The sequence below is a fragment of the Bombina bombina genome, chromosome 6 (assembly GCF_027579735.1).
Source record: "Bombina bombina isolate aBomBom1 chromosome 6, aBomBom1.pri, whole genome shotgun sequence".
NCBI lineage: Eukaryota > Metazoa > Chordata > Amphibia > Anura > Bombinatoridae > Bombina > Bombina bombina.
Window position 1 is genome coordinate 157,987,362 of NC_069504.1, and position 25,639 is coordinate 158,013,000.

General features: G+C 41.2%; 1 protein-coding gene across 1 annotated transcript in view; it reads left to right on the forward strand.

Annotated features, from left to right (window-relative positions):
• GRM8 (glutamate metabotropic receptor 8) overlaps positions 1-25,639 on the forward strand; it is a 2,175,877-nt gene that overhangs the window by 1,656,492 nt on the left and 493,746 nt on the right. Inside the window, exon 10 of the mRNA XM_053719190.1 lies at positions 17,758-17,894. Coding sequence (XP_053575165.1) covers positions 17,758-17,894 — 137 coding nt within the window. The remainder of the gene's footprint in view (positions 1-17,757; positions 17,895-25,639) is intronic.

A 25,639-nucleotide genomic window follows, 5' to 3' on the forward strand; every position in this document is an offset into this window, starting at 1 on the left:
ACACAGACACCGGACCTAAGCCCCGCCCACCAGCTAGTGACATCACATCCTGCTATCATCACATCTTCCCCTTTTTCAAAGGCAAAGCATACATTCGCATATATTAAATAACAAGGTACACCAACGGGGTATACAACAACATTTTGTTTTAGAACATTATAAGAACAGATAGATTAGAAAACATGAACAAATAAATTACATCCTGACTTGGACATCGGGGTAGACTACCCTAGTCCACAGTGACCATGGGATTATTCTGCCCATACTTCCGGTCACTGTTCTAGCTAAAGTCAGTCCCTGTATCGGGCCGGAAGCCTCACCACTCTTCCGCTTGATGTAACTTTGCATGAACTGTCCTCTGATACAGAAGATGGTGAACAAGAGTCTGCTGGAGGCAAAGATATATCCCCGCTATGATCTTGCTGAGGGGAAGGCACCTCTCTTAGAACAGGAGATCCCACCGGCGGTGGTACTGAGGTATCCGGTTCCAGACTCTCAGGTACAGGCTGAAGATGTCTTCGGTTACGGCGTGTAACCGTCCCTCCCTCTGTAAGGACTGTGTAAGACCTTGGTTCTGGAGAGCGGCCCACTACCGTAGCAGGCGTCTTCCATTTCTTCTCATCATCCAGTTTAATTCTGACACTTTGGCCCGCTTTCAGTTCCTGTAAAGGCCTGACAGAATGTCTCCTGTCGTAGAAGAAACGATAACCCTTTTTGGCCTCTTCATCCCTCCTAAGGACTTCGTCCCGAGGAACAGGGCCAGGCGGCTTGAAGACACCCACTGAGGGTAAAGTGGTGCGAATCTGGCGTCCTAGCATCAGCTGTGCCGGGCTAAACCCGGTGGCTTGAATGGGCGTCGCCCTGTATGACAAGAGGGCTAGGTACGGTTCAGATTGCTTTAGAATGAATTTTGTTGTTTGAACTGCCCTTTCAGCCATTCCGTTGGCCTGCGGATAATGTGGACTTGACGTGGAATGTACAAAATCATATTCCCTGCTGAAAGCACTGAACTCTGTAGAAGCGAACTGCATGCCATTATCACTCACCAGCTCCATTGGAATGCCCCAGCGGGCGAACAAGCTCTTCAGGCGAATGATAACGGCCTGACTTGTGATATCATTCAGGGGTGCTATTTCCAAATACCTGGAATAGTAGTCGATAACAACAAGAAACTTTTTCCCGTGCAGTTCGCACAAATCAGCAGCTATTTTCTGCCACGGCCCCGCAGGCAGCGGAGTAGACATTAAGGGCTCCCTTCTCTGAGTAGGCCGGCGTTCCCGGCAAAAGGCACATTTAGACACATGATTTGCAATGTCAGAGCTGATCCCAGGCCACCACACAGCTGTAGCTGCTCTTTCTCTGCACTTTGTGATGCCTAAGTGCCCATCGTGTATCCTGTTCAACATCTCCTTCCTCATGCTGACAGGAATTACAATACGGTCTTGGAACAGCACCAACCCCTCCAGCTCCGTGAGCTGCGACCTCTCTGGCTGGTAAGCATTTAAAGACATCCAGGCTGCCCGGCTCTCGGGCCAGCCATCTCTTATGTACCTTATAACTTCTTGCAGATCTGTGTCCAAATATGTCTCTTTCTTTATCTCTTCCAGTTTCCTTGAAGAAATGGACTTAGAGGCCAGAACCGAATCAACATACACTTTTACATCCGACTCTGTGGAGGATTCTTCAGCAGCAGCCAGCGGGAGCCTGGACAGTGTATCTGCCACAACCAGCTGCTTCCCCGGTGTTACGGTTGCCTCCAGGCTGGCTGGAAGTTGGACCGTAGAAAAGGATGCTCCTAGCGCTCACCAAAGGAGCAGCAGCACCGTGGACACTCTACAACTGCTGCGTAGCCACCATAAGTAATGCAGACTCTATGAACCACCGCTGCTGGGCTGGTATCTCGCCGTCTGCTCTGCGCCCTGGACCTATGACCAGGCTCCAGTAGGTGAACCTCTTCCTTCTGTACCAATCCCTGTAGCTAAGGGAGTATGAAGAGCATAGCAATCCCTGTAGTGATTATAAGCTGTCCCCTACAAACATGAGTCAAAGCTGCAAGTTAGAGGGTAAAAAATAGGTCTGATGTGCTGGAGCACACAGCCTCCTTTTTATTGAGGTTACATGCAAACAGGACACTCTCAGGGGGAGGCATAAAATCCCCCATCACACATTTGATATTAGATAGAGACACTCCCTTTGACAGGCCACAACATTTACTTCAGCAGATAACATTACACACAATAAAACAATGCAGTCCACCTTATCAATACTAGTCTGATTAGACAATGGGAAAGTTGATCACTAAACCTAATTAGAGCTAATCCCAGCAGACTTGTATTTAGAATAGGTTTCTTGAAGCTGAACAAAATTTAACTCTTAATGGCACACAATGAAACTGAACCAAGTGGGAGAAAGCCAGGGACAAGTCATTTCACAGGTCTGGGGACATAGTCTTAAAGGGGGTATTGTTCACCAAAGTCACAATATGTCCCCAGACGGTTCCCAAAGGGCCACACACACCCAACAAAAGTCAATATACTCTCAGGGGCACAATCTTCCAGGGGCCATAGTCATGAGGAAGGAGGCTGGCAAATAGGCTTCTCCAAAATCCAGGGAAGCAGGGCAACCTTCCATTTAAAGGGCCAGTCACAAATAGCAGTTTGTAACATATCTCCCCTTTTGGAGGGAGACTAACAAGGCACCTGACCTTCTGTCGGTCAGTGCCTAAGTTAGTCTCGCAACCCACCCACAAATAAACACTAGCAGCAAAGCAGCCCCCCCACAACAAGTAGCACTGGCCTGTAGGTTCCAGGTTATAGGATGAAAGTGTAGCATCCTCTGCCTTCCTGGCGCAGCTGGGCAAATAGCTGATGGTACTTGGGGGGCAGAGGCCAGCGGCACTCTGCCCTGGTGCCAGCGCTTCTGCTGGGGTGAGGGGTTTGCAGGCCAGTCCTGTAACAAGGGGGTCTGTAGGGCAGAGGCCAGCAGCGCTCTGTCCTGATGCCAGCTCTTCTGCTGGGGGAATTGGGGCATAGTCCTGCCCGGTGGCAAAGGGAACGTGGGGGTCAGTGGGGGTTAACATCTCCACTGTTAACCCTGGGCCCAAGTTAGGAGTTAGCTGGGGAGAGGGAGATTGGCTTACCTCCTCCTCCTGATACTCCGGCGGCCGTTGGGAAGGGAGGTCGATGCTCTCCTCTTCCTGTGGAACATGCTGCGGCTGGGGAGAGAGACCGGTTGTCTCCTCTCCCTGGAAGGCACACTCCTGCTGGGGAGGGAGGTCGATGCTCTCCCCTCCCTGTAGCTGGGTCTGTCGCTGGGGATCTGGGCCGCCTGCCCAGCATCCCTGTAGGGCCGGTAGAGAGACTGCGGTCCCATCTCCACCTGCCTGCTGGGGGTCCTCCCAGGACCAGTCTATGAGGCCTGCTGCCTCTGGTATCTCTGGTTGGGGTTGGGGAAGGAGACCGGTTGTCTCTTCCCTCTGCACAGTATACTGCCGCTGGGGAGGGAGGTCGCTGCTCTCCTCTCCCTGTGGAACATGCTGTGGCTGGGGAGAGAGACCAGGTGTCCATACCCTCAAACTCCACAGTTGGCACTCAAAGGCTCGTGCCGCTTTGTTCTCCGTATCCAATTCCCGGATGATGCGACTGACTACCTCCTGCGCAGGGTCTGGACCATATCGGACTAGCCGCCTCTTTACCTCTGGAACGAAATCCGCGCCCTCATAGCGACGGATCCGGTTGAGGTGCTCTTCACATGGTTCTGACCAGTATCTTGTCAGCTCCATGCTGCTGTAGGTAGGGACGCTGCGCAGTGGCTAGCGTTGCCCTCAATTACTCTCCTACGATACCAGTGCTGTTGTGGTGCTGCTCCTTGCGCTAGGACGCCAATCCCACCGCTGCCGCCAAATGTTACGGTTGCCTCCAGGCTGGCTGGAAGTTGGACCGTAGAAAAGGATGCTCCTAGCGCTCACCAAAGGAGCAGCAGCACCGTGGACACTCTACAACTGCTGCGTAGCCACCATAAGTAATGCAGACTCTATGAACCACCGCTGCTGGGCTGGTATCTCGCCGTCTGCTCTGCGCCCTGGACCTATGACCAGGCTCCAGTAGGTGAACCTCTTCCTTCTGTACCAATCCCTGTAGCTAAGGGAGTATGAAGAGCATAGCAATCCCTGTAGTGATTATAAGCTGTCCCCTACAAACATGAGTCAAAGCTGCAAGTTAGAGGGTAAAAAATAGGTCTGATGTGCTGGAGCACACAGCCTCCTTTTTATTGAGGTTACATGCAAACAGGACACTCTCAGGGGGAGGCATAAAATCCCCCATCACACATTTGATATTAGATAGAGACACTCCCTTTGACAGGCCACAACATTTACTTCAGCAGATAACATTACACACAATAAAACAATGCAGTCCACCTTATCAATACTAGTCTGATTAGACAATGGGAAAGTTGATCACTAAACCTAATTAGAGCTAATCCCAGCAGACTTGTATTTAGAATAGGTTTCTTGAAGCTGAACAAAATTTAACTCTTAATGGCACACAATGAAACTGAACCAAGTGGGAGAAAGCCAGGGACAAGTCATTTCACAGGTCTGGGGACATAGTCTTAAAGGGGGTATTGTTCACCAAAGTCACAATATGTCCCCAGACGGTTCCCAAAGGGCCACACACACCCAACAAAAGTCAATATACTCTCAGGGGCACAATCTTCCAGGGGCCATAGTCATGAGGAAGGAGGCTGGCAAATAGGCTTCTCCAAAATCCAGGGAAGCAGGGCAACCTTCCATTTAAAGGGCCAGTCACAAATAGCAGTTTGTAACACCCGGCACATGCACTGCCTGAACATTGAACCTGAGCAGTCTCATTAAAAGTCTCTGGCATCTCAAGGGTGTTTTGTCGATGTCATAAGAATTGATAAGAGGGACTAGCGGTTTGTGGTCAGTTTCCAGACTAAATTTCTCCAAACCCACTAGATAACGCTGAAAGCGTTCACAGGCCCAAACTGCAGCCAGGCACTCTTTCTCAATTTGAGCGTATTTTGACTCCGCAGCCGTCAGTGTGCGGGAACAGTAGGCGATGGGCTGTAGTTTGTTGTCGTTCAGTTGCAGGAGTGCAGCCCCCAACCCATAACTGCTTGCATCAGCACTAACCACAGTCTTTTTTGAAGGGTCGTAGAACCCCAGCACTGGGGCAGACCCCAGCAGGGACTTAGCATGCAGGAACGCTTTTTCTTGTGAGGGTCCCCAGACCCAGGCAACATCTTTCTTAAGCAACTCTGTGATAGGGTGCAAAACTGTAGATAAATCTGGAAGAAACTTGCCCACGTAATTTACAAGGCCCAATATCTGTCTCAGCTCATGTACATCCGAAGGGCTTTTCATCTGTTCGATAGCCCGAATTTTCTCGGGGTCCGGCTTGATGCCATCCCCGTTGATGATATGCCCAAAGTAGCATAATTCAGTTTTCCTAAAATGACATTTTTCTTTATTCAGCTTCAGCCCAGACTCTTTGATAGCCTGCAGCACACAACTCAAACGCTGATCATGCTCCTCCACTGTAGACCCATACACTAGAATGTCGTCCATGACGACTGCTGTGCCCACGTGGCCACTCAGGAGAGAACTCATTTCCCTCTGAAAGATCTCAGGAGCGGAGGATATCCCAAAGGGAAGTCTGCAGAAACAGAACCGACCTACCGGAGTGATAAAGGTAGTCAGTTTGCGGCACTTTGGATCCAGGGGGATCTGCCAAAAGCCGCTAGAAGCGTCTAATGTGGAAAAGAACTTCGCCCCAGCCAACTTCGGGGCTATATCTTCCAGTGTCGGCAGCACAAATCTTTCCCTCTTCACTGCCTCATTCAACCTTTTCAGGTCCACACAGATGCGCACCTTTCCGTTTTTCTTTGCAACTGGAACAATGGGGGCACACCAATCAGTTGCTTCAACAACCTCTTCAATAACCCCCATAGACTTCATGCGCATGAGCTCTTTCTCCACTTGAGGCATGAGCGGGAACGGAATTCTACGAGGAGTAGAAATACTGTACGGGACTGCGTCACTTTTAAGTGCTATACGGACAGGTTTGCAGCTCAGTAGGCCCAACTCGCCAAACATATCTTCAGAGATCTCATTCACTCTGGCCACGAGGCCCAAGTCACAGGCTGCTTTTCTGCTCAATAAACTGTTAACACACTGACCTCGGATCACATGCACCCACATGGTGAACTTTTTTTGTTTGTACTCACAGCTGGCAAGAAATTTCCCCACACAATCAATGCGGCCACCAGGACTATGAACATTTGTAGTAACCTTCGCCAGCTGGGGCTGTCTAGGCAGTTTTATAAATTCAGCAAAAGACATTACAGTGATATCTGCTCCTGTGTCAATCTTAAAATCAACTTTGGCTCCCATTACAGTAAAAGTAACTTTCCAATCTTCCTCTGAGCTTGTCCGTTCCACAACAGACCCCACAAAAGACACTTCCTGACCCTCCTGGTCACTGTCCACCTGCATCTCCTTAATGTATTCAGTTTTACACACCACTTCAAAATGGCCTATTCTGTTACATTTTCTGCATCTTTTATCTCTGGCCGGGCATATAGCACTCTGATCATGAGCCCGGTAGCACCGTGTGCATCGGCCATGTTGCGCCCATCCACTTCTAGGCCTTTCCAATACTTTTGATCTACCGCTCACACTGTGCCTTTCACTAGTAATTTTTCTAGACTGTTGCACTTCATCCACAATACTCTCAGACCTCAGATCAGCACTTTGCTTTTTCACCAGTTCACTCTGGCGGGCCATCCTAATAGCCCCTTCTAACGTTAAATCAGGCTCTAACTGCAGCTTCAGGGAGACTTCAGCATCTGCAATTCCAATAACTATTCTGTCTCTGATTTGCTCTTCTTTAGCAACACCAAACTCACAGAATTCAGCTAATTCATACAGGCTGCGCACAAATGACTCCACAGATTCTCCCACACGCTGATTACGTTTGTGAAAACAGGCTCTCTCATGAATCACATTTCTTTTGGGCACAAAGTGGGCACTGAGTTTATCCATAACTATATCAAAGTTAACTTCTTCCCCTTCTTGAAAAGTAAAAGCATTGAACACTGGCTCTACATCTTTCCCCATGGAGTATAAAAGAGAATTAACTTGTACTTCACCACTCTCCTTGTTCAGTTTGGATGCAATCCTGAAGCGCTGAAACCGCTGACGCCATGTGGGCCAAGCTGCAGGCTGAGAAAAGTCAAAAGGCTCAGGTGGGGTAAACTTTGACATCGTTATCATCAGAAACAGAAGCGTAGTCCAGAACTTCTGACACCATGTCATGAGATGCAGGACATATGCAGGACACAGCAATGATGGTACAACTCTATTTTATTACAGAGCATAGCAATACACATCCAGACAGGTTGATTGTCTTAAACTAACTGCGACACAGACACCGGACCTAAGCCCCGCCCACCAGCTAGTGACATCACATCCTGCTATCATCACAATTACCTCAGCACTGCTAATGCTGATTGACTATTTTTTTCCAACTTGCAGCTGGGCAGCAGCTGAAGTATAACTGTTTACACAGCACTTACTCTGGTGAGCTGAAGACATTTTGAGGTAAAATATCTTTCTTTTTTACATAGAGATGGTGATATTTTCTTGTCAGCTTTTTACAGTTACGCTGCATCACTTTCAAGTGATTTATCATATAAGTATTATGCCCCTTTTAATAGATTATCCTAGGCCTCCTTTAAGACACAGCACAGCTTAACACAACAGATACCTTTCCGACAGGACCCCTGCAGAAATAATAAATTAATTGTAGAAGCATTTTATAAAGTAGGGCAAACACTATAATATGTGCTTTTCTTTTCTACACCTTGTAATCTATAACTTATTGGTTCCATATTAAGCCTTATTCCAACTTTCCAAACATTGGATATTGATTGTATGTTCATTAATAAATATTTATAAATAAAATTAGAAGAAAATATTATTTTTATTTGTCATTTTAGATTTTAAAGCAGGTAAGAATAATTTAATACATTTTAAAATGAAATCTATGTTTTAAAATAGTAAAATAAAATATTTTTTTAAGAAGAATACCTCATTTTTAATATATTTACATATTTAGTCACCTGAGTCCTGGTAAATTGAGGAAAATTTAGAGTAGCTCATTAACCTGCTATGTAGTTCAAATTTAAAAGGACGGTAAAGTCAAAATTAAACTGTCATGATTCAGAAAGAGTGGCCGATTTATCATGCCCCGTATGCCCCTGTTTCTGTGCGAGACTTCAGGCTCGCCGGAAACAGGAGTTAAGAAGCAACGGTCTTAAGACCGCTGCTCCTTAACTTGTCCGCCACCTCTGAGACGGTGAACAGCAATCAGCCCGATCGGATACGATTGGGTTGATTGACCCGGATGGCATTGCACAAGCATTTCACTAGAACTGGTTGAGCAATGATAAATGAAGACAGCATATGCTGTCGTCATTTATCGATGTCTGCTTGCACATTGTTAAATTGGCCCCCGAATATGCAATTTTAACCAACTTTCCATTCAACTACTATTATCAAATTTGCTTTGTATTCTTGGTATCCTTTGTTGAAGGAAAGGGTCAAGAGCAGAAATGCACTACTGGAAGCTATTTAAACATACCTGGTGAATCAGTGACAAGAGGCATACACTATATGTACAGTTGTACACAATGTGATAAGAGAAGTAAAATAGAAAGTTGTTCCGAAATTCCATTATTAGGCAGTATATTTAAATGAATGTTTTTAAGCTTCGTATGTGTAATTTTTACTGAAGTCTATTGTTGGAAAAAATGTAGTTGTAACTTTCTACTTGGTAGCAGTTGTGATGTCTTTGTAAAATCATTGGCTTACATAAAATGTATATTTGAAGGTTATTTTGATTAGAAATTATAGACCAAAACGGTCTTCTCTACATATATATTTTTTAAAAAGATAGGGGATGTTATTTGCCTTGTGTATTGCACATTTTGCTGCATTTTGTTATAAGCCCAATAATTGACCCTTAGAGAATCATCAAGCCCAACTGCCAAAATTAAAGGGACATAAAACCCCAAATTTTCTTTTATGATTTAGATAGAGCATTTGATTTCAAATAACTTTCCACTTTACTTCAATGATCTAATTTGTTTTGTTCTCTTGATAATGTTTATTGAAAAGGATACCTTTGTAGGCTCAGGAGTTGCTGACTGGTGGCTGCACACATATGCCCTTATGTTATTGACTCATCTGGGGCGCGATCCGATATAGATCGCAGTTTGCGGCGCAAGCGAGGGAACCGGCGTCGCCCGCAGTTTCAGCTCGCAACTCGAGCTATCCCATATAAGTCGCCGTCAGATGCTAACGTGCCGTAAGTCTGACAAACCAGCGATGTCCAGAAATCTGCGCAAGTACAAATTTCTGGCGTCGCCAGTGACTTGCGGCACGTTAGAAACTGCCGGCGCCTATAAAACCTGACTAAAGTCTAAAACACCCGCACTGTCTAACACGCCTCCCTAACATAGCCCGACAAGTCTAACCCTCTATCCGCTATCCCCCCTCACTATCCTAACAATAAAAAAGCTATTAACCCCTAAACCGCCGCTCCCGTACCCCGCCGCAACCTAATAAAGTTATTAACCCCTAAACCGCCGCTCCCGTACCCCGCCGCCAGCTATATTATATCTATAACCCCCTAAAGTGAGCCCCTAACACCGCCGCCATCTATATTAATATTATTAACCCCTAATGTAAGCCCCTTACACCGCCGCCATCTCTATTAAAATGATTAACCCCTAATTTAATCTACCTACCCCGCCGCCAGCTATATTATCTATGTTAACCCTAAGTATATTATATTTAATATAGGTATTACATTATATATATTAACTATATTAACCCTAATTATATTAGGGTTAATATAGTTAATATAGTTACTATAGTATTTATATTAACTATATTAACTCTATCTAACCCTAACACCCCTAACTAAATTTATATTAAATTAATCTAATTCATTTATAAACTAAAATATTCCTATTTAAATCTAAATACTTACCTATAAAATAAACCCTAAGATAGCTACAATATAATTAATAATTACATTGTAGCTATGTTAGGGTTAATATTTATTTTACAGGTAAATTGTTAATTATTTTAACTAGGTATAATAGCTATTAAATAGTTATTACCTATTTAATAGCTACCTAGTTAAAATAATTACCCAATTACCTGTAAAATAAATCCTAACCTAAGTTACAAATACACCTACACTATCAATAAATTAAATAAACTACAAACATCTATCTAAAAATACAATTAAATTAACTAAACTAAATTACAAAAAAAAACAAACACTAAATTACAAAAAATAAAAAAAGATTACAAGATTTTTAAGCTAATTACACCTATTCTAAGCCCCCTAATAAAATAATAAACCCCCAAAATAAAAAAAATTCCCTGCCCTATTCTAAATTAAACAAATTTCAAAGCTCTTTACCTTACCAGCCCTTAAAAGGGCCTTTTGTGGGGCATGCCCCAAAGAATTCAGCTCTTTTGCATACAAATACAATACCCCCCCCCCCATTACAACCCACCACCCACATACCCCTATTCTAAAACCACCCAAACCCCCCTTAAAAAAGCCTAACACTACCCCCCTGAAGATCTCCCTACCTTGTCTTCACCACACCGGGCCGAACTCCTGATCCGATCCGGGCGATGTCTTCCTCCAAGCGACAAAGAAGAATTCTTCCTCCGGCAATGTCTTCCTCCAAGCGGCAAAGAAGAATTCTTCCTCCGGCGACGTCTTCCTCCAAGCGGCAGCAAAGTCTTCAGTCTTCCGGCGGCATCTTCAATCTTCTTTCTTCGCTCCGCCGCTGCGGAGCATCCATCCCGGCCGACTACTGAACTTGGAATGAGGTACCTTTAAATGACGTCATCCAAGATGGCGTCCGCCGAATTCCGATTGGCTGATAGGATTCTATCAGCCAATTGGAATTAAGTTAAAAAATCTGATTGGCTGATTGAATCAGCCAATCAGATTCAAGTTCAATCCGATTGGCTGATCCAATCAGCCAATCAGATTGAGCTCGCATTCTATTGGCTGATCGGAAATCGGATTGAACTTGAATCTGATTGGCTGATTCAATCAGCCAATCAGATTTTTTTAACTTAATTCCGATTGGCTGATAGAATCCTATCAGCCAATCGGAATTCGGCGGACGCCATCTTGGATGACGTCATTTAAAGGTACCTCATTCCAAGTTCAGTAGTCGGCCGGGATGGATGCTCCGCAGCGGCGGAGCGAAGAAAGAAGATTGAAGATGCCGCCGGAAGAATGAAGACTTTGCTGCCGCTTGGAGGAAGACGTCGCCGGAGGAAGAATTCTTCTTTGCCGCTTGGAGGAAGACATCGCCGGAGGAAGAATTCTTCTTTGCCGCTTGGAGGAAGACATCGCCCGGATCGGATCAGGAGTTCGGCCCGGTGTGGTGAAGACAAGGTAGGGAGATCTTCAGGGGGGTAGTGTTAGGCTTTTTAAGGGGGGTTTGGGTGGTTTTAGAATAGGGGTATGTGGGTGGTGGGTTGTAATGGGGGGGGGGGGGTATTGTATTTGTATGCAAAAGAGCTGAATTCTTTGGGGCATGCCCCACAAAAGGCCCTTTTAAGGGCTGGTAAGGTAAAGAGCTTTGAAATGTGTTTAATTTAGAATAGGGCAGGGAATTTTTTTTATTTTGGGGGTTTATTATTTTATTAGGGGGCTTAGAATAGGTGTAATTAGCTTAAAAATCTTGTAATCTTTTTTTATTTTTTGTAATTTAGTGTTTTTTTTTTTTGTAATTTAGTTTAGTTAATTTAATTGTATTTTTAGATAGATGTTTGTAGTTTATTTAATTTATTGATAGTGTAGGTGTATTTGTAACTTAGGTTAGGATTTATTTTACAGGTAATTGGGTAATTATTTTAACTAGGTAGCTATTAAATAGGTAATAACTATTTAATAGCTATTATACCTAGTTAAAATAATTAACAATTTACCTGTAAAATAAATATTAACCCTAACATAGCTACAATGTAATTATTAATTATATTGTAGCTATCTTAGGGTTTATTTTATAGGTAAGTATTTAGATTTAAATAGGAATATTTTAGTTTATAAATGAATTAGATTAATTTAATATAAATTTAGTTAGGGGTGTTAGGGTTAGATAGAGTTAATATAGTTAATATAAATACTATAGTAACTATATTAACTATATTAACCCTAATATAATTAGGGTTAATATAGTTAATATATATAATGTAATACCTATATTAACTATAATATACTTAGGGTTAACATAGATAATATAGCTGGCGGCGGGGTAGGTAGATTAAATTAGGGGTTAATCATTTTAATAGAGATGGCGGCGGTGTAAGGGGCTTACATTAGGGGTTAATAATATTAATATAGCTGGCGGCGGTATAGGGGGATTAGATTAGGGGTTAATAATTTTTATATAGGTGGCGGCGGTGTAAGGGGTCAGATTAGGGGATAGATAAGGTAGATGACAGCGGTGTAAGGGGTTCTAATTAGGGGATAGATAAGGTAGATGGCGGCGGTTTTAGGGGCTCACAGTAGGGGGTTAGTTTATGTAGATGGCGGCGGGGTCCGGGAGCGGCGGTTTAGGGGTTAATAACTTTATTAGGGATTTCAGGGGGGGGATCGCGGTTGACAGGTAGATAGACATTGCGCATGCGTTAGGTGTTAGGTTTTATTAAGCAGATCGCGGGTGACAGGTAGATAGACATTGCGCATGCGTTAGGTGTTAGGTTTATTTTAGCTGCCAGTTTAGGGAGTTACGGGGCTCCAATAGTCAGCGTAAGGCTTCTTACGGCTGCTTTTAGTGGCGAGGTGAAAATGGAGTAAGTTTTCTCCATTTTCGCAACGTAAGTCCTTACGCTGCATATTGGATACCAAACTGCGCGGGTTTGGTATACCTGCCTATAGCCCAAAAAACTACGGGCGACGGCAGAAATATACGCGCGTAACTTCTAGGTTACGCCGTATATGTGATACCAAACCCGCGCAAATATTGGCGTCGCCGGCTTTTGCGGGCGACGATTTTTATCGGATCGACCCCCTGATGTGTTTTGTTATTAGTGATGCAAGCTCCCAGAAATGCATTGCTGCTTCTTCAACAAAGGGTACCAAGACAATTAATGTTATGTTATTTGTGATGCATCTGCTGCTTGTTAAATCTACCCCGATGTCTTTCAGAAATAATTTGTTAATGAAAGAAAATCTGTTTGCCATTTTGCGGTTTCCTATGGGGTAGCAGAGGAGAAGCAGAACAGCACCATGAACTGAAATAAAGTAAAACTAGTAGCTAGACCTTCTAGCTTTAACCATTGCTGCCCAACACTGCGCGATTTGCCCCCTGCGCTGCGCTAGGTGGTTTGCAGTGGCTGCCGGCATGAAAACGAGGTTCCAAATTAAGGCTATGATAGAGCGCTCTCGTGAGTTCTTGGCTTTCGGCAATTTATCTGCGATGGTATAACTGAGTTGAGCATAAATATCGTGCTCACGTAAGTGCAATCTTGCGCTCCACTCATAATCTAGCCCTTATTTTGTATGCAGATAATGCACTGTTTAATTGCTGATACTATGTATAGCTAAAGAATAATTTTAATGTCATTTGTAATAAATGTCCCCTTATAACTGGTGCACCGTATTTCATCTACTAATGTGTTTATCTTTTAGATACATACGTGTCTTACAATAAAAAAGCAAAAAGAAACAAAAATACATTTAAATATTTTTTATACTAATTTAATTTAAATATTGATGGTTGTGTGTTTAACACTAAAGCATCTTGGATATACTAACAGTTGATTTACATAAATTAGCGGTTCATTTAAATTTAAAAGACTATAAAGGGCTACATTTAACAAAGTGCGGATGCAGATTTGGATTGCCTTCGTCCACATAAACGAGCCAGCAGCCGATATTTAAGAAGCAGCGGTCATCAAACATCTGCTTCCTAACCTATATGCCATCTCTGAGCTAGCGGTTTGCAATCCTCCCAGACTTGTCCGACCGGAGTGATTGACAGCCACTTCTTACGTGCAATTTAACACGTGAGCATGCACGGGATTGCACAAGCAAAAACGTGTACAATGTTAAATGCGGACAGCATATTGCTGCATGCTAGCAGCAATGCTGGGGGAAGAGGTTCGTTGTGATGCTTCTTAAATGAAACCCAAAGTTGTGAATCAACTTTTACAATACAAAATGGTATTTGTATATACAGTATACTACATTATATATTTAAAGGGACATTAAGCACTATATAAATGCTTTCTATAATGATGTATTCAAAGCAAAGATTACCCTGAGAATAATATGCAGATGTATTATGGACAGCTACAAATTAGCATCTAGTGTTGTCAACTAATGAATATCACAGTCTTAAGTCTGGATTCTGCTCTTTCATTTTTAGCAGGGGCTGCAAAATCCAACAGATTCAGAATTACACTTTAGAAAAAGGGAGCAAAATAAATAATTAAGGAATAGAGCAATTTTATTTACTACATAATTAGACAATTTATATTGCTGTATCAAAGTGTTTAATGTTCTCTTAAAACATGATACATGTAGTGATAAATAGATGGCAATTTAGAACTACATTTAAATAATGGAAAACAAAATTATTATTCTATTTTTTTATTTTTTTTTTGCTTTATATTGTCTTTTAAACCCTACTATGATCTATTAAAGGGACACTAAAATCAAAAGCCAATTTTTACACTTCCTCTCATTCTGTCTCTTTACTAAGCTTGAAGACAACGCTTGAACTAGTGTGTACTATTTTGGGGGGACAAGTTTACAATGTTTAATTATTGGTTGCAGTATATTATCTACAGCCAATAGATAAAGGTGCTTTTTCAAAATCTACACCACTGAATCATGTTTCCTGTAATGTACATTTAATGGTTAATCCTGCATTTTACTATAAATAGGAAGTGTTACCGTGAACAGGCATTTTATGGATATGAACCACTAGAGGGTGCAAGACTCATCAGAGTTTTGCTGGCTTAGACGCCGTTTCATGCTTTGTATGTTTTTAATGCATTCAATTAAAACTTTGTTTTTAACTTTCTGCACACCTTGTAGTGCCTGTTAATTGAAGCAGATGACATACAATTTTTAAAAACTTTCCAAATTACTTCAATTATCAAATTGTCCACAGTCTTTTTATATATGCTCACTCTCTGAGGCACAAGCTCTGTGAGTCTGTGATTGGCTGCCGACTGTCACATAATGGAGGGGGTGGGGTAATGGAAGACATTTTTAAACTTTATATTGTAGGTTTTTTATTTAGGTATTTAGCATTACAAAGTAATTAAAGAGACATTAGATACAACATCTTTAGCATATAATAACCAGTGTACGTAAAGCATGGAAAGAAACGATACTACAAAAGACACATATCTTCATCAATAATACAGCTGAGACGTGTATAAAAATCCAAATTAAGTGTTGAAACCCAACTAAACAAGGTAAAGGCACATATATTCATTATTTCTACTGGGTAATGATACCTATTTTTTCATTATTTTAGATATTTAGATAACCTCTTTAGTGTGACATTCCTTCCTTTGGTAGGATACTTTTGTCTGACATACATAGAATAAGTATTCCAACTGAGAGGTACTTTTTTCCCAAAATAGAGTTTCTGGTACATAGTAATGGATTAATACCATTAAAAATATCACCAAATTGGGTGAATAGATAAGGAATATGGGGGGGGGAGGAGGGGTTAATATGATATATAGCCCTTGATTCTGGAAGAGAAAATATAGAAAACATTAAGCTGATAATATAATAAACGCTGATACAAGGATATCATAGATAAAACTTTCAAGCTCTTAAATCATAGCATTGCCAATTATAGGTTATATGAGTCAAAGTAGGGCTGTAACTGACAAGTGAATCTACATGAAGCTAAATGAGGTTGCTACTCCACCTGGCAGGGGCTTTGATATGTAAAGGCTTTATGGTAAGGAGAACAGCACGTGGGGGGCAGACTCAATTGAAATAAATTACATATTTAGTGTAAGAAATTAGGATTATCATATGTAACCCTCAGTATACTGATAAATAAGCTGAGCTAGAAACTGGTCCAGCACCTCCGAACTGCCCCAGATACCCCTGCATTCAGTAGAAACAGAGAATTATCTAATCACTTGATATAAAGCAATATTAGACTAGTCTATAGAAAAACAGACAGATAACTCTATCCTATCACTCCCAACTAATGGTATACAGATATTATAAAATAACAATAGGGCAATAAGGGGTGGTAGTGGGGAAGCTTAAGCAAGTATAGAGGTAACACATTGTAAAACCTGCATAGTGAGCTGCTGATTGATATACATAAATCCCCCCTCCATGAGTGCAAAGGCATACTAACAGCAACCCCACACCGAGGCATCTACTAAAAAAATAACCCCTACAGTCCTCATAAAGCATAAAGTTCATATGAAAGGAGATAAACCTAGCTTAAGTGAGCATGCAGTCAAACGTAAATATAGCCCAGAAGACACGAAACATATAGGTAATATAGCTATTTTGATTAGGAAGAGCGAAAATCAGCATGTGAAGTTAGTTTACACGTGGCAAGATTACACTCCAAAATAAACATTCAATAGGCCTCCATGTACTAGAATTCTCAAATAACAGTAATTAACAAGAATGAATAGCATATAACTGGGAGCATAACAAAACGTGTCATTAAACTTTATTCTGATAAATCCAAACGATAGAGAGGGTCCATTTGTCCATATAGCCATGTGCAGGCTGACCTTGTAATACCGCAATGTTCTCCTGCTTACCCTACACCAGAGCGATAGCTATACTGCATGATGCCACAAAGATCTGGCTCCTTACAGCCGGAATTTACAGTGTCCAGGGCAATTGAGGGTAGGAAGCCCTCTAACACATATAGAGACATCGCTGCTGCTCTTCCTTTAACATGCGCTGACCACGCAGATCTGCCAACTGGAGGGCCGCAGCCAAGCCACTCTGGAGCCCAGCCGCGGGAGCCGGCCGCATCTCCCCCGCCAGGGACCAGAGCCAGAAAAATACCTTCTGCAGCTGCACTGGTGATCTCAAGCTCAGTGAGAGCATACATGTGGTCGTACACTTCCTCCTTAGCGTGAGAGCTTGTAGGGACACCGGGTTGTTCAAATGCCTCCTTCTGTGGTGCAATGATCCGGTCTGTGCCAGGGTGTACCCCAAGAAATATAGATGTGTCTTGTTTATGACACGCTGATGAACCGGTCTCCTCATCGACGCAGTCACCCTTAGCTATAGCCATAAGGTCTCCATAACTCTTGTCTATCTTCAATTCGAGCTCAGTCAGCAAAGTGATAAGCGTGGCATGGTACTCTTCCATTTTGAAACGGCACTAAAGGCTCCAATTTCTTATTGTCAAAGTCCCAAAAAGTTTGTCCGGAGTCCCAGGGCTCAATTAATAAAGAATTTATGTAGAAAATGTGTTTGCTTGCATGTTAAAGTGGTTTATTTGAACAGAAATTGGGAGCTCAGGAGATTCATCCATTTTTAAACTTTAGAGTAAGTGTTATTGCATTGTCTTTTTCTTATGCATTTGCTGGTTACTGTATTTAATAATCCCTTCATTTTGCTTTAAGTATATATACTATATACATAAATATATATATTTTTTTTTCAGGAAGTGCTGGAACACCTGTCACATATAATGAAAATGGAGATGCCCCTGGCCGTTATGATATCTATCAATACCAAATAAACAACAAAACAACGGAATACAAAGTTATTGGTCATTGGACTAATCAGTTGCATCTAAACGTAAGCAACTTCTTGTATCAATTTTATCTAAGTTTAAGGGTTTGTGTTTTTAAATAAAAGTATTGTTGATTTATCTATTGGGCTAGATTACAAATGTAGCAAAAAATGATTAGTGCTATTGAATGCCAATACAGCTCAAGTTAAAGGGATAGTCTAGTCAAAATTAAACTTTCACGATTCAGATAGAGCATGCGATTTTAAGCAACTTTCTAATTTACTCCTATTATCAATTTTCCTTCATTCTCTTGGTATCTTTATTTGAATATAAGCTTAGGAGCCAGCCTATTTTTCATTCAGCACCTGGGTAGCACTTGCTGATTGGTGGCTACATTTAAACACCAGTCAGAAAGTGCTACCCAGGTGCTGAACCAAATATGGGCAAGCTCCTATGCTTACATTCTTGCTTTTTCAAATAAAGATACCAAGAGAACAAAAAAAAAAAATGATAATAGAAGTAAATTAGAAAGTTGCTTAAAATTGCATGCTCTATCTGAATCATGAAAGTTTAATTCTGATTAGACTATTTCTTTAAATCAATAGTGCTCATATTCTTGTGCTCATATTACAAGTCCTAGCCTTCACTTGTGTGTGCTAACCCAAAAGGTGCACCAAGCCAAGTGTGCTAAAGCTGGAGGTGTTTTACTGATGTAAACACTTGCTGGCTAAATTAAATCATGTGATTGTCGATGAAATCACATGATTTCAAGGCTGGGATCAAATCATGGGGGACTGCCAACAATGATATTCATGATCTATTTCAAGTACTTGTAGTAAAAAAAAAAAACGAAAGTCTGGTTTTCCTTAGTACCTTGATATTTGGCTATACAGTATCCTACAAAAGTGAGTACACAACCTCACATTTTTGTAAATATTTTATTATATCTTTTCATGTGACAACACTGAAGAAATTACACTTTGCTACAATGTAAAGTAGTAAATGTACAGCCTGTATAACAGTGTAAATTTGCTGTCCCCTCAAAATAACTCAACAAACAGCCATTCATGTCTAAACCGTTAACAACAAAAGTGAATCAACCCCTAACTGAAAATGTCCAAATTGGTCCCGAAGTGTCAATATTTTGTGTGGCCACCATTATTTTCCAGCACTGCCTTAACCCTCTTGGGCATGGAGTTCACCAGAGCTTCACAGGTTGCCACTGGAGTCCTCTTCCACTCCTCCATGACGACATCACAGAGCTGGTAGTTAGAGACCTTGCACTCCCACACATTCCATTTGAGGATACCCCACAGATGCTCAATAGGGTTTAGGTCTGAAGACATGCTTGGCCAGTGCATCACATTTACCCTCAGCTTCTTTAGCAAGGCAGTGGTTGTCTTGGAGATAAGTTTGGGATCGTTATCATGTTGGAATACTGCCCTGTGGCCCAGTCTCCAAAGGATGGGGATCACGCTCTGCTTCAGTACGTCACAGTACATGTTGGCATTCATGGTTCCCTCAATGAACTGTAGCTCCCAAGTGCCGGCAGCACTCATGCAGGCCCAGGCCATGACACTCCCAACACCATGCTTGAATGTAGGCAAGACACACTTGTCTTTGTACTCCTTACCTGGTTGCCGCCACACACGCTTGACACCATCTGAACCAAATAAGTTTATCTTGGTCTCATTGGACCACAGGACATGGTTCAAGTAATCCAAGTCCTTAGTCTGCTTGTCTTCAGCAAACTGTTTGTGGGCTTTCTTGTGCATAATCTTTAGAAGAGGCTTTCTTCTGGGATGACAGCCATGCCGACCAATTTGATGCAGTGTGCAGCGTATAGTCTGAGCACTGACAGGCTGACCCCCCACCCCTTCAACCTCTGTAGCAATGCTGGCAGCACTTATACATCTATTTCCCAAAGACAACCTCTGGATATCACGCTGAGCACATGCACTCAACTTCTTTGGTCGACCATGGTGAGGCCTGTTCTGAGTGGAACCTGTCCTGTGAAACCGCTGTATGGTCTTGCCCACCATGCTGCAGCTCAGTTTCAGGGTCTTGGCAAACTTCTTATAGCCTAGGCCATCTTTATGTAGAGCAACAATTCTTTTTTTCAGATCCTCAGAGAGTTCTTTGCCATGAGGTGCCATGTTGAACTTCCAGTAACCAGTATGAGAGAGTGTGAAAGTGATAAAACCAAATTTAACACACCTGCTCCCCATTCACACCTGAGACCTTGTAACACTAACGAGTCACATGACACTGGGGAGGGAAAATGGCTAATTGGGCCCAATTTGGACATTTCCACTTAGGGTTGTACTCACTTTTGTTGCCAACGGTTTGGACATTAATGGCTGTGTGTTGAGTTATTTTGAAGGGACAGCAAATTTACATTGTTATACAGGCTGTACACTCACTGCTTTACATTGTAGCAAAATGTAATTTCTTCAGTGTTGTCACATGAAAAGATATAATTAAATATTTACAAAAATGTGTGCGGTGTACTTACTTTTATGGGATACCATATATACAACCTTATTTGATGCCTATTTTTAATTGGTTGTTTATTCACTTTTCTGGGTCTTTTTTGCTGTTATGCAGCTGTGATATTTAATGGACTAATCTTTTGTTGAATTGTACCATGTTCTTTACCGTCACATAATTGTGTCAATACTATGTTGCGGATGATGTCGGCTGCAAATCGATAAATGCTGACAGCATACGCTCTTGGCATTTAACATTGCACCAGCAATTCTTGTGAACTGCTGGTGCAATACCAAACCCCTGCAGATTCAAGGCAAATTGGCCGCTAGCAGGGGTGTGATTTCTGGCAATGTATGCCCCATAGTCTGTTTGTAAGCTAGTGAGATGAGATCTGACCTACTATTATCGTACAGCTTTCATAGGTCTGTTCCAGTTTACTATCTGCTTGTAGCAAGATGTGTACACCAACATACAGGATTACTTAAACTAATATTTTTTTTAATATTTTCCAATGTTATTTAAACCAATTTTAGTTAATCTCTTAATCCATGAATTGGATTTAGCAAAGTATTGTTTTAGAATATGTTTCATACCTTCTATACTAAAAATTTGAGCATGTGATTTGTATCAAGTTATTCTGTTACATTGCGCATGATTGGTGCGGGGTGATTGAAAACTGTAGACTTCTTCTAGTAGATGAACAGGGACAAGCCATGTCTCTATTACGTATTATACACAACACTGATGGATGTTATGTACTTCAGCTTTGGCTGTGCTACATCAGTAATACACCATATATGTGTATATGGTGTACATATATATATATATATGTGTGTATGTATGTTTGTATGTATTTTATGTATGTGTACACATGTATATTTACACATACATATACAAATATAGATACACGCATACAAATATATACACATATAAATACACATACTGTATAAATACACCTTTGAGTCCTTCCCAGTTTAAGCCCTTGTCGTATACCATATTTCTTTAAAACCCTTTTTATGTGAGTGTAATACTTTATTTTAATATGTTTTATTATACTTTAATTCTAGCCCTAAAACTTTACTTCAGGTTTCAAGTCGTGCTAATTTTTTTAATGCTGTTATGTGTTGAGGTTGAGTGCAACACTTAACTCCAAACTTGTACTATGAGTGATTTTTAGTGCTGCTGTGCTATCCATTGAAATGCTATGGCATGCTAATGAGATGTCCGCCTCGCTAAATATTCTCTGGTAATTCATTTTTACTATTGACTTGTTATACCAAATAGGAATATAGTGCTATTTTAAATATACATTAAAAATATAACTCCTCATAAAAGGTTAAATTTTGCATAGAAAAATAACTGCACTGCTCTTTTATTGTTTATTTTTTCTGCTTTTCCTGTAATTTAAATCTGAACACTGTGGTTTTTCCACTACTCCAAAAAGACTGAAGTAGATTCCTTGTTTACCTTTAAATGCTTATTAAATGTTGAGGGCTAGATTACAAGTGGTGCGCTAAAATGTGCGCAAGGGATATTGGCTTTTTCAGCTTGACTGAAAACCTTGCATAAAGGGTAGTGCGTTAAAAAAAAGTTGCACTAGACACAAAATAAATACATTGAACATTACAGATAAACTATCTGATTAAAATTATTCATATAAATATTAAACATATATATTATAAAGGGCTATATTGTGCCTATATATATAGATATACATATCTAAATATATGTATGTGTACATATGTATTTGGGTTTTACTGAATATTTACTGTACATATTTAACATTCCAATGTTCTTCACATACAGGAATATTTTATTGTTATTGTAAATAAATATTTTTATATATATGTATATATCTGTATGTACCTGTATACCTATTCCTATGGATATTTAGGTATAGATATACTGTATATTTTACATTAACATTATCACATATAAATTGACATATATATATAACTAGTCAATAAGCCTGCCCAGAGGGCAGTCTAATTATTTTTTAAACTACAGGTGTAGAAACAACCTATTTTGTAACTCTTCTTTTACATAAATATTTAAGCTACAGGTGTAGCAATACTATAATTATAATGGACTACTGTCTTAAACATGTTAAACATCACAATAACCATAATTAAACCAATAACCCCTAAACCACAAAACCCCCACATCGCAATAAACCTATTTACCCTATTAACCCCTAAACAGCAAAACTCCCACATCGCAATAAACTTAATTAACTTATTAACCCCTTAAACCGCCAAAACCCACAATGAAAATAACTATTTAAATAACTAAGCACCCTAACCTAACACCCCCTAACCTAACACACCCCTTAAATTAACCCAAATTACCTAAACTAATAAATTCTAAAGTTACAAAAAAAAAAATAAGTTTACAAAAATAAAAAAGGCTAACATCACAGAAAATAAAAAATCTAATTACCAAATTTTACATAATTAAACCTAATCCCTATGAAAATAAAAAAGTCCCCCCAAAATAAAACACCCCCTACTCTAAGAATAAACTACCAGTAGCCCTTAACCCTTTAATGACCACAGCACTTTTCCATTTTCTGACCGTTTGGGACCAAGGCTATTTTTACATTTTTGCAGTGTTTGTGTTTAGCTGTAATTTTCCTCTTACTCATTTACTGTACCCACACATATTATATACCGTTTTTCTCGCCATTAAATGGACTTTCCAAAGATACCATTATTTTCATCATATCTTATAATTTACTATAAAAAAAAGTATAAAATATGAGGAAAAAAATGGAAAAAAAACACACTTTTTCTAACTTTGACCCCCAAAATCTGTTACATATCTACAACCACCAAAAAAGTCCCATGCTAAATAGTTTCTAAATTTTGTCGTGAGTTTAGAAATACCCAATGTTTACATGTTCTTTGCTTTTTTTGCAAGTTATAGGTCCATAAATACAAGTAGAACTTTGCTATTTCCAAACCACTTTTTTTCAAAATTAGCGCTAGTTACATTGGAACTCTAATATCTTTCAGGAATCCCTGAATATCCATTGACATGTATATATTTTTTTTTAGAAGACATCCCAAAGTATTGATCTAGGCCCATTTTGGTATATTTCATGCCACCATTTCACCGCCAAATGCGATCAAATAAAAAAATTTGTTCACTTTTTCACAAATTTTTTCACAAACTTTAGGTTTCTCACTGAAATAATTTACAAACAGCTTGTGCAATTATGGCATAAATGGTTGTAAATGCTTCTCTGGGATCCCCTTTGTTCATAAATAGCAGACATATATGGCTTTGGCTTTGCTTTTTAATAATTAGAAGGCTGCTAAATGCCACTGCGCACCACACGTGTATTATGCCCAGCAGTGAAGGGATTAATTAGGGAGCATGCAAGGAGCTTCTAGGGTTAATTTTAGATTTAGTGTAGTGTAGTAGACAACCCCAAGTATTGATTTAGGCCCATTTTGGTATATTTCATGCCACCATTTCACTGCCAAATGCGATCAAATAAAAAAAAACGCTAAATTTTTCAATTATGGCACAAATGGTTGTAAATGCTTCTCTGGGATCCCCTTTGTTCAGAAATAGCAGACATATATGACTTTGGCATTGCTTTTTGGTAATTAAAAGGCCGCTAAATACTGCTGCGCATCACACGTGTATTATGGCTAGCAGTGAAGGGGTTAATTAGGTAGTTTGTAGGGAGCTTGCAGGGTTAATTTTAGCTTTAGTGTAGAGATCAGCCTCCCACCTGACACATCCCACCCCCTGATCCCTCCCAAACAGCTCCCTTCCCCCACCCCACAATTGTCCCTCCATCTTAAGTACTGGCAGAAAGTCTGCTAGTACTAAAATAAAAGGTTTTTTATTTTTTTATTTTTATTTTTTTTAGCATATTTACATATGCTGCTGTGTAGGATCCCCCCTTAGCCCCCAACCTTCCTGATCCCCCCCAAAACAGCTCTCTAACCCTCCCCCTCTGCATTATTGGGGGCCATCTTGGGTACTGGCAGCTGTCTGCCAGTACCCAACTTGCAGAAAAAATTGTTTTTTTTTGTTTCTGGGTTTTTTTTTCTGTAGTGTAGCTTCCCCCCCCCCCCCCCACAGACCAACCCCCACACCTTGATTGATTTTTTTTTAAACTTTTATTCCCCTTTTTGTAGCACTTTTATTAAACTTTTTGCTGTAGTGTAGCGGTTCCCACCCGCTCCCTCCCCGTGCACGCGCCCGCCCCCGCCCTCCCGTGCACGCGCACATGCGCGCATCCGTGCGTGCACCCGGACATCCCCGCCCATGATCCCGCCCCCCTCCACATCACCAGTGCCAACGATGGCCGCCACCCGCCTCCCGGTCCGGCTCCCACCCACCAACGAGGAAAGCCACCGATCTCCGGTGCAGAGAGGGCCACAGAGTGGCTCTCTCTGCACCGGATGACTTAAAAAGGTTATTGCAGGATGCCTCCATATCGAGGCATCACTGCAATAACCGGAAAGCAGCTGGAAGCGAGCAGGATCGCTTCCAGCTGCTTTCCACACCGAGGACGTACAGGGTACGTCCTCAGGCGTTAACTGCCTTTTTTTTGAGGACGTACCCTGCACGTCCTCGGTCGTTAAGGGGTTAAAAGGGCTTTTTTGCAGGGCATTGCCCCAAGATAATCAGCTCTTTTACAAAAAATACACAAAGTCTCCCCTAACAGTAAACCCCCCCACCCACCAAACCCCCCAAAATAAAAGAACCTAACACTAAAAAGCCTAAACTACCCATTGTCCTGAAAAGGGCATTTGTTTGGGCGAAGACCGGCGACCCTGGAACTGAAGACCGGCGACCGCGGAGCCATGAAGTGCGGAGGATCCTTTTCATGCGATCTCCGCCGTACACTGAATAGTGAATTCAAGGTTGGCTGATTTGATTCTTCAAATTAAAATCAGCTAATAGGATGAAAACTACTGAAATCCTGTTGGCTGATTTAAAAAGCCAATAGGATTTCAGTAGCTCTCATCCTATTGGCTGATTTGAATTTGAAGTATAACGCACTCCAGGTTTAGTGCTATAGGCCAAACACCAATTCAGGTTAGCGCACATGAAGTTTGTTTCTTTTTCTCACTTTACTTGAGTCTGCATGAATACCGGCTGTTTCCTGAGAAGATTTTTAATACCCTCAGTCTGACCGGTTTGGAAGTACCATACTCCAGGAAGAGTGATACAGTCACTACTGACACACCGGAGGTCTCTCCCTCAGATTTGTCTTCTGTATTTATTTCATGTTGTATCATTTAGACCACTTACTGTATTAACTATCAGTGCTATAGATCTGTAACCAGTGATTTAT